Source organism: Homalodisca vitripennis, chromosome 3, assembly GCF_021130785.1.
Source record: "Homalodisca vitripennis isolate AUS2020 chromosome 3, UT_GWSS_2.1, whole genome shotgun sequence".
NCBI lineage: Eukaryota > Metazoa > Arthropoda > Insecta > Hemiptera > Cicadellidae > Homalodisca > Homalodisca vitripennis.
In genome coordinates this window covers 119408438-119427072 of record NC_060209.1, presented here as the reverse complement: position 1 = coordinate 119427072, position 18635 = coordinate 119408438, and the positions used below count along the sequence as shown (strand labels likewise).

At 32.7% G+C, this 18635-nt stretch overlaps 1 protein-coding gene across 6 annotated transcripts in view; it reads right to left on the bottom strand.

The window, feature by feature from the left end:
- LOC124357421 (pleckstrin homology domain-containing family A member 6) overlaps positions 1-18635 on the bottom strand; it is a 194270-nt gene that overhangs the window by 84334 nt on the left and 91301 nt on the right. For all 6 annotated transcript variants that reach the window (XR_006921942.1, XM_046809213.1, XM_046809215.1 and 3 more), the window contains 6 exons: positions 13382-13559; positions 10354-10564; positions 8470-8618; positions 6283-7102; positions 4107-4332; positions 213-355 (listed from right to left, as the gene is read on the bottom strand). Coding sequence is in view for 5 of the 6 variants with exons in the window: in XM_046809213.1 (XP_046665169.1) it covers positions 213-355; positions 4107-4332; positions 6283-7102; positions 8470-8618; positions 10354-10564; positions 13382-13559 (1727 nt within the window). In the remaining variant the exon portion in view is untranslated. The remainder of the gene's footprint in view (positions 1-212; positions 356-4106; positions 4333-6282; positions 7103-8469; positions 8619-10353; positions 10565-13381; positions 13560-18635) is intronic.

The window sequence follows — 18635 nt, the reverse complement described above, 5'->3', positions numbered from 1 at the left end:
TTAATCACGGTGAGTTCATTTAATTGTTTATTTACAAAAATGTTTAGTAGTTATAAGTTTATATTAATTCTTATAATTTAGCAATACAAGTTTCCAGCTTAACACGTTGATGGTGGAAGACCCTTTACGGCACAGAGGCTTAGTACCTGTTCGGTGTCACTCGGTATAGATCAGCAGTGAAGGTGTTAAGATTGAAATTATAGAATTCTGACCTGGAATCCTGAACCTGCTGGTAGTACTGGGACAGTTGATTTTGAGCTGTGCCTCGACCACTGGAACCACTGGACTTTCGAGTCAGTGGAGACTGGAGCATGCGTTGCTTCCACTCCAGCAATCGCTTCATTGACTCTTCTCTCTGTCATCAATATCATTGCTGGTTTACTTCTCATTAATGGTAAATTTCTTAAAAAGTGTATAATCAATTTAAACACTTTTTTTAAGAAAGAAAGCATTTAGATGCATAATATTTATGTTGTATTAAGTATTAGATATATTAAGTAATTGCTTAAAAAGCAATAATCAAAAATAATTTGTATTAATAATATTATTTATATAATAATTTATAATTAACCTTTACTAGTGCAAATTGGTTACATTTTACCTCTTGAACATAGGTACCATATCATACTGCCTGGTAAATATATAGGGAACTATTCATGTGTTCGTGATTTATCCTACTAAAGACAGTTGTGTCTATTTATTGGTTACTGTACTTATTTTAGTTCAATTAATTTTATAGAACAAAAACTTCGTTTTTACAAGATATTGCAAGTTTGCTAAAAACAATATCAAATCATGAGAAGTCATGAGATGTATGGTTTCCATGAACACATCAAAAGACAACTGAACTATAGACAAGTTGATCATAAATTAAAAAAGAGGTACTTTGGGATTAAACCGACCACACCAGTATGAGGAACACAAAAATATAAATTTATAGAAAAAAACATTATAGAACGAAAAAAACACCTCTTTAATTACAAACTTACAATGATTATCAATTGTTAATGGGTTTCCTGTGACGCCCAGAATGCAGCAATATCAAGGATGAGTGAGTGTAGTGGATTTCCGCCTACAGCCGCAACTGCCGACCGCCACATGTATTCAGCTAGGTATTAGTCAAGATGGTGTCGTGCTGTTCCTTTTTGTTTTTTATTACGCCATTTAGCTGAACCCCACATTCGCTCAACCTGTTGAGTATTAGCACCGGTTTCCGGGTCACGGCATACCAGTTGAACGGGCGGCGAGACTCTGCAGTCACGTTATCTACTAGACCGCTCGACTTTGACCTCTGTCTGAGGATGGGGAGGGGTTTGCGATAAGACAATTCCTGTTTTATATTGTCGAAATATTGTTCTACGCTAATGTAGTAATCAGTAGAAGCAAAATGTCAAATAACGATTCATATCTGGGTGTGGTCGGTATAATCTCAAAGTACCTAAAAAGAATAGTGGCAACACTAAGTTATGATGGTATATAAAAAAATCTATGTTCTCAATCATTAACTGATACTAAAGTTCTTATTGTTGTAATTATTAACTAAGATTTTCAAACAATCTATAAATGTTTCCAATTTGAATGGTAATTCAAAAAATGTAAAATATTAGTAACTCACAATAGTATAAAAAAAACTCTCATAAAACTACAATTGTCATTATCTGTAAAACTATGATTTAAAATAAATTAGTGAAAGCAAACATTAAGAACAAAATACAGTTTGACACTATTCTTAAGTCGATTTTATAAACTGGACTTACTATGTTTTGGTTCAAATCATTGACACTGCACCTTTTTGTTATGACTTTGAAATGACCAAAAAGGTATGTCCAAAAAAGAAATGCTAATTGTCAATCCACTATTCTTTTCAGGACATGTTCTTTTTATGTTATGTTACATTTAAAAAAAGTATTTAAAAAAATATAAATTTGTTACACTTAGTGGTGCTTCTGAATTGCACAATATCAAATTTGGAAAAAAGGTGATGGTAGGTAAAAAAACAATTATTCATTTTTTGGTGACAACAAACAGTTCATGGTCATGCACCATGAGAATAAGGACACAACACTTTGATCATAGCGGTGCCATACCACCCACATCATATAAAAATTAACTGTAACCTTTGGTAGAGCATGTGTTAAAGTGACATTTAACCCTGCAACTGGCTTTAAGCGATTATCGACGCATTAACTACAGTTTCAAAAATGGCACTAAGCTATTTTTCGAGCATTAACTATGTCGTAATATGATCTCTCACAGCAAGTCTATTTTTACTTTGTTTGAAAGTAAAACATACGTAAATCTAAAGAATAAAGATTCAAGGTTTCATATGTATACCATAAAACGCTCTAATAGTTAAGTTAAATCTTTCATTATAAAATTCTAAACTTGGATGTTCACATTTCCGATTGCCATTTTGTTTGCGTAAATTTCCGAAACACGCTAAAATTACCGTAATGTTTGTAAAAATTTTCCCTATCGTGAGTTTACGTTCTACACGATCGTAAGTGTCGTCATTGAAAACAGTGTATTCTTGGCGTTCAGAAACATCTTTTCAATAGCCAGTAGGAAAATTTAATGTTTATAAATTAATGCGTTTGAAAAGCTCGTGTTTTTGTAAAAATCCCAAAATGCCTAATGCGTCGAAAATAGCTTCATTAAATTTTGTTTTTTTTTGTTACTTTATCGTTGTCTGGAAATAGTGAAAATCATATCAAAACAAAGAAGAAGAATTGCTCTAAGCAAACAGTAAAATAGACAACGAAGACTATGAACTAGTATTTTATTTTTGTTCTGGTTGCGCAATCACCCGACTCAGCCAGTAGAGAAGAACAAACGCATCGCATGGTTGCCATGTTGATTTCTTTGTTGTTATTACGCCATTGCCGGTATTAGTGTATTGCTTGCTTATTTATTAGGATATTTTAGACATTTCGTTATTTTAGTGTGTATAAATAAAAAGTTTGTTTATTGTTGTTTTTAATTAGTGAAGTGAAAAATGTAGAGGTTAGGTTAAGTTTTAGGGAATAGGTTGCATTTTTGTGAAACTGAAAATAAGCCAATGTTCACGTAGGTTCAGTGTTTTATAATTTTGTAGACAATTTAATTTTAATTAAAATTAAATTTTGATTTAAAATTTATGCAAAGGTATTTATTATAAAAGTGAAAAAGTTTTTTTACTTTTTCTGAAGGTATTAGCGTTTTATTTCTGTGACCATCGCTTGTTTATTTTTTTAAAACAAAAAAATAATATAAATAAAAATACATTGTTGTACATTTTTGTAAACTTCAATAAACGTACTATCTTTATAAATAATATTTGGATGAAAAGAAAATTGTTAGCTAAAAAAGTTAGGCATTTATTTCACAATTTTTGACTTTTGTAAAAATTAAAAAAAAGTTTGTTGCCATTATAAAAATATCTTTATACAATGTAAACTTCTATAAATGTCATATTTTTCTCTTCTAAATATATTTATCTCTTAGAAAAAAAATATTTGTTCATCCAATAGATTCCAAAATGTCAAAATGGTATACATAATAGTGCTATACAAACTTTTTTCAGATTTTGTAGTTTTTATAGATATATTGTTCAAAAGTACCAATAAACTTCTTTTACCTAAATATTTTTTTTTTAATTTGTAATTGAGGTATATAAGCAAACTTTTGTATATTTTAGAATAATTTCTAAAAACTTTCATATTACCTGAGAGGGTGCTATACATTTTGAGAAAAAATTTATTCTTTACTAATATTTTACGTTAATCTGTAAAAAAATAAAAAATACATTAAATGATTCAACCTTTAATATTTTTTTTGGGAAACTGGATTTATTTCTAAAGACATTGATGTTTTTAAAATGTTTTTATCTTAAATAATAAATGAGCAGTGATTAAAATACAAAACCCTTACAAAATCACCAAAAAGTGCCTGCCATTTTTGGGAAAAATGATGGCCAGTTCCAGGGTTAAGCTTATAACACTTTTATTTTAGTATTTTTTATCAAATTAAAAAAACAGTTATGACACACTAATCTTTGTAAAATGGGTGAAATAAGCTAAATATCACACTCTAATTAAATTTGGAAAAGTATAATTATTCAAGATTACCTGCTGAGATTTTATTGCAGGGTCCCTGTTGTCTGAGCTATTTCTCCGCCTGAATGCAGCCTGATAACTTTTATCTGAACCATCATCCTCCATCCTATCATCGTTCCCGTGCCTCGGGAGTCGAGCGGATGCAGACCGAGTGAACTGTCCATTGGTCCTGTCCACATACTCACTCCACCTTCGCTCCTGGGCATGGATAGCCTCCGAATGTTGCCTCATCATCACACTGTAAACCAGATAATACACATGTAATTTAGGTAGAATGAGTAGTAAAAACCAAGAGAGGAAAAACACCCTTCTTCACCTTTCTTTACTCAACTGATACCCCTTCACCATTTCAAACATATTCACATAATTGGTTTATTTTCTGTTAGCTGGAATTATTGTGGAATATGTATAGAGGAAAATAAACATAATCACACTATATTTATCCAGAGGTACGGTATCTCTTTCTTGAGACGCAAATAACCAGCTATAACTACCATTAATATTCATTAACTGGACTTTACTAGATTAGTGTACATGTAGGCATAGCATTATTTGCACCTTTATTCTTACTGGGAGTTAACTACAAACGAACAGTCATACATAAGTGACTGATACATGGGACAGCTGCCTGGTAGCCTACCTAGCCGATGTAAAATTTCCATTTCACCAGCGACATAGCCAGCAGTGACAACTAGTGTAAACGGGAACTACAGTCTAGCAAGTGCAACAAGTAAGACCAATAAAATCAGTTCAGCTATGTTCACCATGTCAAATACATCTCAAGAAGCCTTATCATAATATTGTTACAAATTTGTTTTAACTGGTTTTTGAGTCAGTCATGCACTACTGCTGTTTGTGTGTGGTCAAGTTTCATAACCTCATTATGTTATGATACAGGAAATATAGGACAGTGGTGTGGAATCAAACTCTATGTGAAACTTTACAATTCTGCTACTGAAACATTATATTCTGTAATTTAAGTGAGGATTAGGGACAGGCCACTCTATCGAGACCACAGATTTGAAGTGACCCAAAACTTTCAAAAAGAGCAGATTAAATTTTGAAGATGATTCTTGTTCTGGAAAGCCTATCTCGTCAACAAATGATAACAATGTAGAAGTGGTGTGCTGGCAAAAATCTGTCCATTTAGTGTTAGGAAGATTGCAGAAGAAACAGGATTGGATAAAAATGCTGTCCATAGAATTTCAACAGACCGTTTGCACATGCAACAATTTTGTTCAAAACTTGAGCTTAAATAGACGATAATGCTGTTTTTCTACTCACACTGTTTTTTTAATTAGAGAATTTATGGGGAAAAACATTTACGTACTTTAACATCCTCCCTATGCTCCAGGTTGAAACAGCCTCTTCCCGAAGTTGAAATTGAAGTATCATTTTGGCACGATAGAAAACATACTAAAAGCCATAACTAGAACTACACAAACGTAAGAAAAAACAACTGCTGGTAATGCTATGAACAGTGAAAGAAATGTTGGTACCACTGTGTAATTTCCTAAGAATCATACTTTGAAGGAGATACCCAGTAATCTCAACTAAGTACGAAATATAATTAAATACGAGTACACTTACTTTTAGGACAGACCTCATACCTTTGAAGTTTTGTTTATTTTTCAATATAAGTATTCAGAGGTACCTTTTGTGATAAAATAAAATTCAGTTTGGAATTGGCTCAATATTTAGAGCACTACAATTAGCTGAGGGGAATTGCTTCAAATATTGTGTAATGCCTTTGCAATTCCAACATGCAAGCTTTTCCTGCTGGTGATGTTGGGAGACATACCGTACTTAAATAATATTCACATTAAATTTCAAGTCCAGTATTTACACTAATCTTTGGAAAATTCTACTCTGCTAAGTTTTTAAAACCATACATGAATATTCACAAAAGAAATGTAGGAAAAGTTTTCTCTTGAATTTTGGCTTACTGTAAAGAAGAAAACTCGTACTGGGAGCGGACCTGTTCCTAAGTAGATGAACAAAACTTAAAGTTTTACTAAATTAAGTATAATTAATACCAGTAATGTTAAACTTCACCACAAATAGTACAAAAGGTGTAAATTAATTTTATAAAAATTATTGCTGAAATAAAATTGTATATTATAATGCTAAACAGGTAATTTGGTGGATTTGAAATAAATTGAAAGAATAAAAAAAGAATACAACTTACCTTGCCAATTCTCCATTCATTGGACCATTATAATATCCTGGCATTATCGGGACTTGTCTGACAGAAGGTGTTGTTGCCCTAGATGAATTGGAGAGGTTTTGTAATTGAGGTGAAACGTATGAAGCAGATTGCCGCATTTTCCTAGCATAACTTTCCTCTGACCAATGAGTTCCATCAGGGCCTGTTTCAGAATGAACAATGTCTAAACTAGATTTAGGCCTCCTAGGCTGAACAGAGTTCCTTTGGTTATAATACTGTTGATTTCCAGAGTCACTGCTCTGAGGCGTCGGTGATTGGTATGCCCTTCGAGCATCGTACTCCAGGAAATCTGCACTGTGAGGACGAGGAGGAAAGCGTTTTCGTCCATCTGATGGCATACTATGACACATGGAATCATTTGGTCGATTCTGGCGATATTGCACCGGTTGATTACTATACATCACATTCTGCGGATACATTGCACTCACGAGTTCAGGATTAGTTTGGTAAACATCTTCATAGTCCAGAGTCCTCATTTTAGATGAAATAACTTTTCCTGTCTGTGGAGTGGTGGAATTAGATCTTCCATACGTATCAGGAGTCCGCCTCTCCTGCGGCTGAGAGTTGGGAGGTAGCATAAGTGGAGGGCGATGGGAGTGTTGTGCCGTGTAGTTGTACGCTCTCTCATTCCGCAGTGTGTACTCTTGTGGTTGAGCAAGTTTGGAGATCCTACCACTGCCATCCTCAGATGCTCGCTCAGGAGATCTCTCGGGAGAGGAGGTGTCATTGTTAAGTCGCCGAGGCTTAGGAGGAGCATTGGCATAGAGCGGCTGATGGTAACCTGTCAGACAGACAAAATATATTGACGGCATTTTAAAAATCAACTATCCTGCTGATAAAGCTCATATTACAATAAAACAATTTTTTGTAAGAATGTTGGATATTTTACATACACTTCTATCTGAGGAATTGAAAATGAAAATGTTTTAAATGTGTATAACTTTTTACAAGAACTAAGTTGCACAGAAGCTCTAATGAAAGTGTATTTGATATACAGTCACAGGTAAATCTTTGTGTTTAGTTCCTTTAAAGGGAGGAATTCAAGGCCATAACAGATGAACACTTTGGTTTATTATACTTCATTTAAATCTAGAAAAATGAAATATTAACATAAGTATAATGTAGAGTTAATATGTTTAACACTAAATCTCACCATAATTATGTTAATAAGTTGTTTAGAAAAACAATATATTGTAACAAATATTTTGACTACTGTAAAATATATGTGTGTGCTATTAGAAATGATATTTCTATTGTATTTTAATTTTTCCTTAAAAACTACACAGGTGTCCATTTTAATTATGCCACCATTGGTATCTCAAAAGTTACTAACTACAATTTGAATGGTGGACTTCACCTACCTTTTAGTGACAACTAATATTACAAATTTAGAATTTCAAAATCTGACCACCATTTTCCAAAATGGCTGCCAACATACAAAAAAAATTTATTTTTGGATATAAAACAATATTTTATAATATTTTTACTCTTGGCAATTATTGCTTTAATTTAACTTATTTATGAACTACAGCCTATGAAAGTTTTTATTTTAAATTGCACATGTTGGCATGTTTAAGATTAGTTGTGTTGGTAATTTCAAACGTAAAAAAGCAAATGTCATTGTTAAGTGGACTTATTTAACCTTAGTGTAATTCATAAATTGCCAAAATGAGTATAAAAATTGAATATTACAAAAATAACAACCAGCGTAGCTGATGTCCGGTAGTATAGGGACGGCTTTATATTTTTTTAACCATTTTTAACACATAAAGGATATAAACTGTACACATAAGTAACTACTGTGCAAATATAATATTTTTCATTATATCAGGGGATGATCCACACGGAGCCAGAACATCTTAAAGAGAACATAGCTCAAGTGATACATCAAGTTAAAGGTCTCTATTAGGAGAATACAGTGCCACATATTTGACCTCAAAAGGTTTATTTTGTACAAGATGTTGTCTTATTTTGTTCTTTATATCCAGTGTTGTGTTTGGAGTTTTTCTATTGTAACTTGTTTTCAACAAGCTCATGTTTGTTACCTTAATGTGACATTATGCTTTAATGACATTTATATGCTTTAAGTACTTTTTTCCTTTAACATTTTGAAAATAAATAAATTTTATTTAACTAACAAATTAATACCTTGTTGTGAAGGTCTCCAGCCATTACTAGGGGTGACACACTCGCCTGAGCTGTCATTGGTTGGTCGGAAGTGTCCATGGAACCCTGAGTCACTATCATCTGCGCTATGGTTCTGCTGGTGAGAGGAAGTGGACTTTCGCTCCTCCCAACTGGAAATAGAACAGTTATTTTCTTAAATTTGACTTTATATTTATAGAGACGTCTGAAAATGTGTGATGGTGTTAAAAACAATAAAGAGTAACTTATTATAGTTTGTGTACTTAACAACGTGTTTTCAATAAGATATTGTGCACAACTCTTGCCTGAACTTATCAATTTTTTAAACAAACAGGTATCCATTAATTTTAACATTACTATGACATTAAGAATATAATAATAACAAATACGCTTAAAACTGTAATTTTTTTTTTTAAACAACTTATGATATGGGGGTCAGGGACTTGTTGTTGGGCGGTCTGTAGGGGTGAGGTGTGGCGGTGCTCGTGGCGTGCTTGTGGTCAGGCTGTGTTTGAGAGAATGAATGTAGCAATAACAAGAAATTCTTTAAAAAGTAAATTGTTAATTTAAGTTTTAATTTATCTTTGTTTGAATTTTTTCTACATATGAAGCTGATAAAATTGATTTTTAATTGTTACATAGTAGTATATATTTTGGTTAATTTTAAATTTTAATTTAAAAAGTAATTTGTTATAGTTTTAAGGTCATTATATGTACATATATTACTGTATATTATGTAAGGTTGAGTGGTAGAGAGGGCTAAATAACCCTAACTCCGCCTCCTGAATAAAGGCATATTTCATTTCATTTTTCATATTTCATATTTGACTTTACTGTATTAAAGAAGGGTAGGTGATATAAAACATCTCTGACAATTGTGAAGTTCATTAAATTTGTAACAATAATGAACTCTCTGCAGCCATACAATTTAATCAACAACTTCAGGTGATTGTATGGCAGTCCAGGACAGAATAATGTACACACAACTGTACTGCACTCATCAGAGGAAAACAAACATGCAGAGCTTCAATTACTGCAAGCTATTGCCAGTTAGTTGATAGCATTTATCAGATCTTTTGTTTACATGATAATAATATAAACATGTATACTTTGATTTAAATATAGTGTAAAGTAATTTGTGTTCTTAACACAAATCAATCATATGTGTTAACGTTTGACCAATTTAATTTATTATAGGTTACAATAGTTTAAGAGAACTCTACTAATTAGTGACAGAATCTGTATTTCTAGCTAGATGTTTAAACATCATTGACATCAACATGAAAAGGGAACAGACCTGTTTCTTAATCTCTAAGTTTTCTTAACTGTACTAAATTGAAATTGATTTGATAGGTAGCAATTAGAGTAAGGATTAGCATGATATGATGTAAAGTGTGTATTATATTCTAATGTCAAATCTCTATGGGAGTTCACATTCTATATCCACATATCCTAAAAACTAACAACACTTCAGATAAGATTACCTGACATAGAAGAATAGTAAATCTGTTACCGACTAAAATTTTCAATCTCTATACCATATTCAATGCTACAAATGTTTTCCATACTTCAAAAAAACAAAAGACTTTTATAATAAATGCGGCAAAGACTTTTATCTGAGTCCATTACTGTTAAATTTTAAAACATTTTTGTCAGACATAATTAATCTCTATATTTACTTATGTTACAGTTTGGTGCTATGCAGGACGTTAGGCTAAGTTTATAGTGTTTCACATTAGCTAAACCCAAAATCAATATATTTTGTACATTTTTGAAACAACACAAAAATAATGGAAGCACGCACAAATAATTTACTGAATCATCACTTAAAAATCAACAAATTCTGATGATGAGTTACACTGTCAGTAAAACAGCCCCAAAACGCACCTGGTGCTCTCCTGTAGGATCGATGCGAGGCTTAATGCGTTCATCCACTGGGCCATGAGTGGCTGGGTGTCTGCAGCAAAGTAGTATGTCCGCATGTTGGCATGTTCAGCCTTGAAGCTAAACTTGCGGTAGATTTTATCCTCAACCCCACATGGAGAGATTTTGTACGATGGTAGCAGTATTGAACCAAGCAATTTCTCCTCCTCAGATGCTAGAGAAAAATTCATCAAGGTAATTAATATCACAGTTTATTATGTACCATAATATGAAAAAGGTTCATCGTTAAAATTTTTTAGTTTGTAGAAAGTCACCAATCTTTAAACTTATCAATCTTCTATCTGTATGCATACACTTTAGTTAGCCTGTGATCTGTATACATACACTTTAGTTAGCCTGTGTTGTGACACTAAGATATTCTTCCAAAAATATAAAATTATCTTACAAAAAAATTTTGAACGAATATACTATTTAATTACTTAAATTTGTTGCAACTGCTTTTTACAACAAAATTCAGTACAAAAAATCAGATTTAAATCTCTGCTGAAATAGTAACGGAACAATGCAAAATGTTATAATGTCACACTGGAAATACAAAAGTATTAAGATGTTTCTCCTCCAGCTGGTTGTGAGCCTATACTTTGATCTTGAGTCAGCATTACATATTCAGGGTTAATCTAACTTGGTGTTTGATGTAGAGGAGATGTTAATTAGGGCTTCCCTCCTTGAGGAGTATGCATTTTTCATTCCAATTACATGTTATGTCACTACTACAAGAAAGGGGTGCTTTAAAGCTGCTCTAAGGAATTTTTATTTTCTTAATATAGATACGCTACAAACTTTAGTTCAATTAAAAAAATTTATTACAGAAGAACTAGTATATGATAATAAACACATTCTTATGATTACTTTCTTAAACTAAAAGCTTAAAAAGTTAATCTTGATTAACCTCTTTTCATATTACACATTTTCTACAAGAGGAAAATAAATGTGTACTGTACAAATAAAAGCCTTATAACTCTTTCAGTATCAAATTGTTTACATATTTTTTATCTGACAGTTCCATTTTAATTCATTTATAACTTTTTAATAATTAATGGAACTGAGTAATTCTTTGACCATATAAGTCCTAACATATTCATATTAAGATAAACAAGGAGAATCTATTATTTTTGAGATTTTTATGATTCGACTCCCATTAACACATAATTATTGCTTGATTACTGGCACTGTATGTATAATAAGTATGCAAAAATTATAAGTTAGATGTTGCTTCTCTAATTTTAAATTATTTGGTTTTTAACCACATACAGTATATTTGGATTTAAAATATACAACAAACTGTTTTTAATTACCGTTTTTATGGTACACAAACTATTTTATGGTATATTAATTTATAATTTCCACCACTCTTTAATAAAAAAAGGAATTCAAACAAATACATTTTCAAATAGTAACAAGAACAACACATATGTAAGTTTTCAATTTTGTATTATAATGACCTTTTTTATATCATTGTAAATTATTTTAAAAGGCCACTAACTTTATACTGACAAACAAAATACTAAGCATTTTTATATAATGTATTTAAAGACATTTTTCTGAATTTTTTTCATGAATCATATTTTAATTTCTTAAATATTATTTTACGAACACCTGTATTTCTTGTGGAAAAGTAACTTCTATTTACTACCACAGTATTGTTCAATGACATTTAACAGTTATGTTTATAAAGAAAGTATAGGTTTTAAAAGAGCTTACAATTGTGTAATTTAAAACATTCTGTGGATTTCATTACATGGAGTCTAACTCAATATTCTTCTTAGTAAAAAGCATTTGTAATTGGTAGTATTTGTATGAACAAGGACAAGATAGTATGGGAACGAAAGGTGATTTCAATTAATTTAACTAGTTAGTAGCCGATTGTGGTAAAATAACATTGAGTTTTTCCCTATAAGAACAATATTGAACCTCATGGTTTTAATTTTGATAATAGGTTAAGGGAGGTGTCTCATTTTAAATATATAATTAATACTCATGCAAACGATTTTTTAGTTTTATTTTGCAATATATACACTTTCTGAATAGTTTATTTTTAGGGTCAAAGAAAGTTTGAGATTTTTCTCTAAGTAACTCATACAAATATTTAAAAAACTAAAACATGGTTGGTTGGATGCGGATTAATCATATCTTTAAAATGAGATATCTCCTATAATTGTACGACTTAAAGTAAGGCCGTAAAACTGAATAAGGTTTAACATTATTCTTATAGGGAAAAACTCTAAATCATTTACTACAGCCGCTGCTTTTAATACTAGTTTACAGTGATTTAAATAACACTGTTTCTAAACAAAACTTTACTAACACATTAGCTCCCACAGCTTACACAAGCTGTCTATGTTGCTCAGCTTAAGACTAGAAACTGTGTCGTACCAAAGTGTTAATGAGAAAATAACTCAGAATCAATATATTGTACATAAAGTATAAAGTTTGTATCTATACACACATATATTTGCATACAGCCTGGTGTCTTTATTAAGGCACATAGAATTATCTAATAATGTACATTTACATTTGACTTTTAAAGAGAACAGACCTTCCATCCATATAAGTACTGTTTTCCATCAATATAAGGATTATTTGGCAGAAATTTTGGATGCTACAGCTATTTGTAGGCACCACTACTATGGTCAATCTTTGGCTAACAGTTGTAATCCATTTCAATTTTCTAGTAATAAAAACCATTTTGAGGAATAAATTCAAACAACTTTGACAACTTTAAATTGTCAAATATTGTTTATTATTGCTGGATTTTAAACAATATAATTCAATACCTTTCTGTAATTTAAATTAATTGTTTCTTTCTTTTCTCACTAGATATTACGCAACAATGTTTCAAACACAACAGGTGTCATAATTAGATTAAATGTTTTTTACAGACTGTTACATAATAAAAGATTGTACACCATAAATCGCATAAGTGTGCTAATTTGAAGAGATTTTATAAACCAATAAATTGGACAAAACATACTTTTGTAGTAGAAGAGGCAGTAGTCGGAGAGGACGAACCAGCGCTTCTTCCAGAGCATAAGGCCATCGCTGCCCTGCTTGTGTAGCCAGCCCTGTATGGTGACGGGGGCCGACAGCGGCCGCTTGATCACCGGAGAACGCAGCTGGCTGTTCCCTCGTCTTGTCGGCGACCCGTACCCCTGCGCACACAACAGTAAAAACTAAGTCGTCAAATATTTTAAAGGTGCGTGTCTTCTGTCAGTGTAGCTATAAACAAAGTAAAAACCAAATGCTTGTGTTCGACTAAATTCTTTTGTACATTTATCTTATGTAACTATGTCATCTATGTAAATCTATCTACTCAAACTCGATCGAACGTTATTTCGTAATGGCAAAATATAGCCACCTGGAATCTGTAGTTTATGTGACCAATACAGTTTGTTTCCGTGCATTTTCTCATGTTGAGAAGACAGCACATCAGTTATCAACTTCTATACTCAATTTAAAAAAGTACAAAAAAGGTGTGCGAATGTTGATTTTAGATCCAGTTCACCTTCCTCTTACGTGCAGCATCTGAAATCTGATGCCGATTCAGACTTGACTCCTGAAATCTGGAGTCATGCTCGTCTGAAGGGATCCAAAATATAGTCGGCGACGAAGAACGAGGTATGTGTAAATGTTTTGTACTATTATTACGTTTATGGGTTATAAACTTAAGTGTTCAAGAAGTGCCATTACCACATTCAATAAGTAATGAAAGCTGGGTGAAAATAATCTTTTACTAGGGTTCGAAGTCCGTCCACGGTCGACGGTGAGTCCAGCCTTGTCCGGATAATCCACTGAAACCAGTATCACATGTTAAATTCCATATTTTTACCACCCTTCTTGACCTGGTCAATGCTCTGTGTCATCTAAGAATTAATTCGGATATCAAACAGCTCGGAAACCTCGATCCCGACACATATCATCCTCAAAATGCTACCTCCCAGCAGTTCGCCGCCATTACACAACCATGTGACCAGCCTCAGTCACTGAAAAGGTAAGGACTACGCGTGGATTGGTTTTAAGGACCTGTATTGAACTCTGTTATCAGCACTCCACCCAGTGTTAACTAGTGTTTGGAAGTACGAGTATATCGGGTTACGACTACGGAACGACTGTGTGATAAGTACAGGTAGATTAGATATTAACTTTTTCCCGATACTACCAGGATATCTATCAGCTGTTCCTATAGTTTGTACTACGAAAAGAAGTTAGTGATATCTCCACTGGTGGAAATATGATATTCCATCCAATCTTTTTATACTATAATAACATGAAACCAAAAATGAATGAATGAATTGATTTTATTTCCCAAATATATGTACAATATTACAATCCAAACTGTACAATTAACTTCTAAATTTTTATTACATTACCGAACGGAGTTTGAAATGAGAACAAAGAATAAACATCATAAGAAATAATCATCATAGAATAAACATCATAAAAATAACATCATGTATAAAACATTGTCCTCGGGAAATGAGCCTGCATGGGCTATGATGCCTGTGCGCAGACTCGAGTTGCTCACGCCTGAAGAAATACGGACTGGATATAAATAAAAAAATGAATATAAAATATAATACAAAATAATACACTAATGTATACCACATACATACACATACATACGCGAATTTGGAATGAATATGTTAAAAGGAAAAAACCGTGTAATTTTGATTTGTACCTGTTTTAAAGCATTGAATATTATTAATTTTAAAACATTTACATATTAGCAACAATGGTAAGCAGGGTCACCGCAGATTATAATGGGGTTAGCGATAATGAATGATGATGGGATAGGAGTGGTGGCTGTTTACATGTCAAACTGTCCGCCCGTAGTTCGTAGACAACACTGCCTCGGCCTCCTCAATAGACAATGATAATAACCACTGGTTAACTTTCCTTTTAAAAATAATTGTAGAAATTTCATTGAAAAACCAAAAAATTTTAAACCAATAATCATAATAATTTAATCCTAGAACTTTAATATTATGTGTCAAATAACAAATAAACAATAGCCTGATTCTTTATGGACAAATTTATATAAAACAAAATTCGAAATATGCATTTAAAGACTTTATTATATTGACAGATGTCCGGTAAAAATAGAGACTGGCACTGATAGGGTTAATAACCATTGTACTTATTTGATGATGTAGTATTGTGGAAAATACTATTCATGAGTGTCTTTTTCGCACTATAAAATACTATTCCGATTTTGTTTTATCAAAGAAAGAACAAATGGTACCTTGCTTATTGCTTAGTTGATGTCTTTAGAACAAGCCGCCTTTGTAGCAATCGCATTATGAATTCTCCACTCGTGGGATCTGGCGCGGAAACCACTTGCAACTGCGATCTTTCCGAGTGTAACATGAAACATCTTTAGCTTGCCGGTAATGTCTACACCCACCCCTATCTCCCCTCTCCATATTCTCTACGCACTGCTATAACCAAGCCCAGATATTTCATTTGTAATCTTATCCTGGAGTGATTAGTATGTATAGATTGTAAACTTTATAGCAAGAAAAATTATATCAAACAACGTAAAATACAGCCATTGTCAGAGCACTACTTAGTCTTGGGTTTAAGATGTCACTGAACAACCCTGGACATAAAACGGCTGGCCCCAACCTTCTGCATTCCTGAGTGTGGGGGTGCTTGCGTGCGAGGCAACTACCTCGCCCTTCAACCGCTATCCTTAATTGCTAATACTGTAGGGAGAATTTACCTCCAAGGATTTTTATATTCTTGAAAGTTAAGTCAATGTAAATTCACAAATACAACACAAAACACAGCGAATAAATAAATAACGCAATGTACAAACTGTATTTGATAGCCCTATCACAAGAATTTCCAACAGCACACATCATGCTCGCAGAAGTTAGGAGAACTTCTCAGTTAAAGTTGTGATTTTGTAAATTGTAATTAAATACATAGGTGTTTTAATGTTTTTTTATTCATTCACTGCCTTCTTGTAGAATGCAATTGCCACAGGCCAGGAAACAGTAATAAAACGCTAAGTATTAAATTTTACCAGCTGCAGCATAGCGACCTCTGGCAACGAGGTTTAGTATCGGTACAGTCCTCTCGACCTACTCAGAGCTCGCTGGTAATTAACTCACATGGTCGGTAAATAACAAATTACTGCCCAGTAATACTCCAAGCGTCTCCAGTGTCAGACACGACTAGTCTCTCACCTCCCAGCATGACACATTGGACATGTGCAGTGTAATTGTCTGGGCTTAGACCAAAAGAGATACATTTTAGAAACTTATATCAATGTTAAGTAACTTGTATATTTATCAATTTTTTACATATTTTGAAGTTTTATAACCGTGGCCTTTCAAAGTTTGGAAAATAAATGGTTACATTTTAATTATTAGCTATTATAGGGGAAAATAATACGTGTACTGGAATTATCCGGTCATTTAAGTTTCTGATGTATCATATGAACGATCATATTTCATTTCCATGGTATATTGTATTTCATTTTACGGTATATCAATTTTAATTCTGTTACAAGATTTAAAAACACAATTAAAAGAAACACATTCCTATTCTGGCAGTAGTTTTATTCCTCCAATATCAAATTTTCATAAAGTAAACTTTCTTTGATATTTCCAGGAAATGTTAAGGGATGTAAACGGACACATTACAAAAGTACTGCTTTGTTAGTTTGTTATGCAGTGAATTTTTGCTTGTAGATCGCTTATTATTTTAGACCCACAATGGAATTATAACTAATGCGTAAGATATGATTTAGGTTGACATAATACAATCTTGGTTATATCCAACCAAGTATGATTATGTCATACACTTCCATTTTATCCCATCCTAACAAACAAAATTCCAAATGTTTAGACGGTATCTGAAAAATTGTTATTTTATATACTAATGATTTTATTGATTTATCCAAACATTCTTTACTTAGTTTTTAACTTTACCAGTATATTCCTATTTTTGGAATCACTTTACTTTTTTTATACATTTTTTTACAAATAATTCACAAAGATATAGCACATAAAATATAAAAATAACTGTTAAGATATTCTTTGTTTTATATTTTAATATTCACATAAGAATCAGTTCTTGAAATCTCCGCGTAATTCAGAAACACGTTGCACTGCACACAGAAACCTTCACTGCTGATTCTAGGCATTTCTTGTTTGTGGTACTATACCCAATGGAGGCCACGGTTCTGGCAAGATGACGTCATCGGCCGCGACGTGAGCAGCTTTCCATTGACTTCCTAGAAGTTAGGACAAAGAGCCTTTCCAAGTTGCCAAGTGTATAAGCGTGTTCGACCTTCCCTTTAATGTCGTTCAAGGATTATCGTGTGGTTCAGTCCAAGCATGTTTAATTAATTTACCCGAAATTCTCCAAACCATTCTCGACAGTTTTCTGTAAATGTAAAGCTTCTATACGGGAACTGACAAATAAATTTCACTGATTTAACGCAATGGATGAGTAATGAAAAGTGCACTGTTTGCGAAAATGGATGACATAACATCAATGTAATAAATTCTCAAATTAATTCAGCAAAATATAACTGTAAGCTATATAGAGACAATTCAGATACAATCAGAACTAGTTTGCCCACTAGATGACATTCAGATTCACATAGCTCAATAATAAGGGAGGAGAAACACTATTTACACTATAAAAACGCAACCTAGTTCATGCATCGATGAAGGAAATTTTATCGTCATCCGGTGGGTACAAAATGGAAGGATAGTGAACTAGCTAAACATGCCACATACCAATAACCACACGTAACAATACGACACGTAAATAATACTTCTACATAGTACCAACGTCAGCCAACTATCTCATTGAACAACCGTGAGACAAATAATAATTACATATCAGCACCAGCGAACAAGTTTAATCTCGTTGAAAACATAATTAAAACATAAACAATAGTTATACATCAGCACCAGCCAATGAGCTTTATTTCTTTCAAAATAACCGCGAGACATAACTAATAGTCATATCAGCGCCAGTTACCGAGCTTTATATCGTTGAAAACCAACCGTAAGACATAACTGATAACTATATCAGCGCCAGCCAAAAAGTTTTTAAGTCTCAACTTTCAGTCTCTCTGTCTCACTCTTTAGTGGGAAAGGTCCTTTACAAAACTTGGCACAGTGATAGATCCCAAGGTCAATTCTCTATTTCAATTAATTATGACTGTATAGACGGGACGAAGCCAAGATTTTAAGAAAATCAAGCTA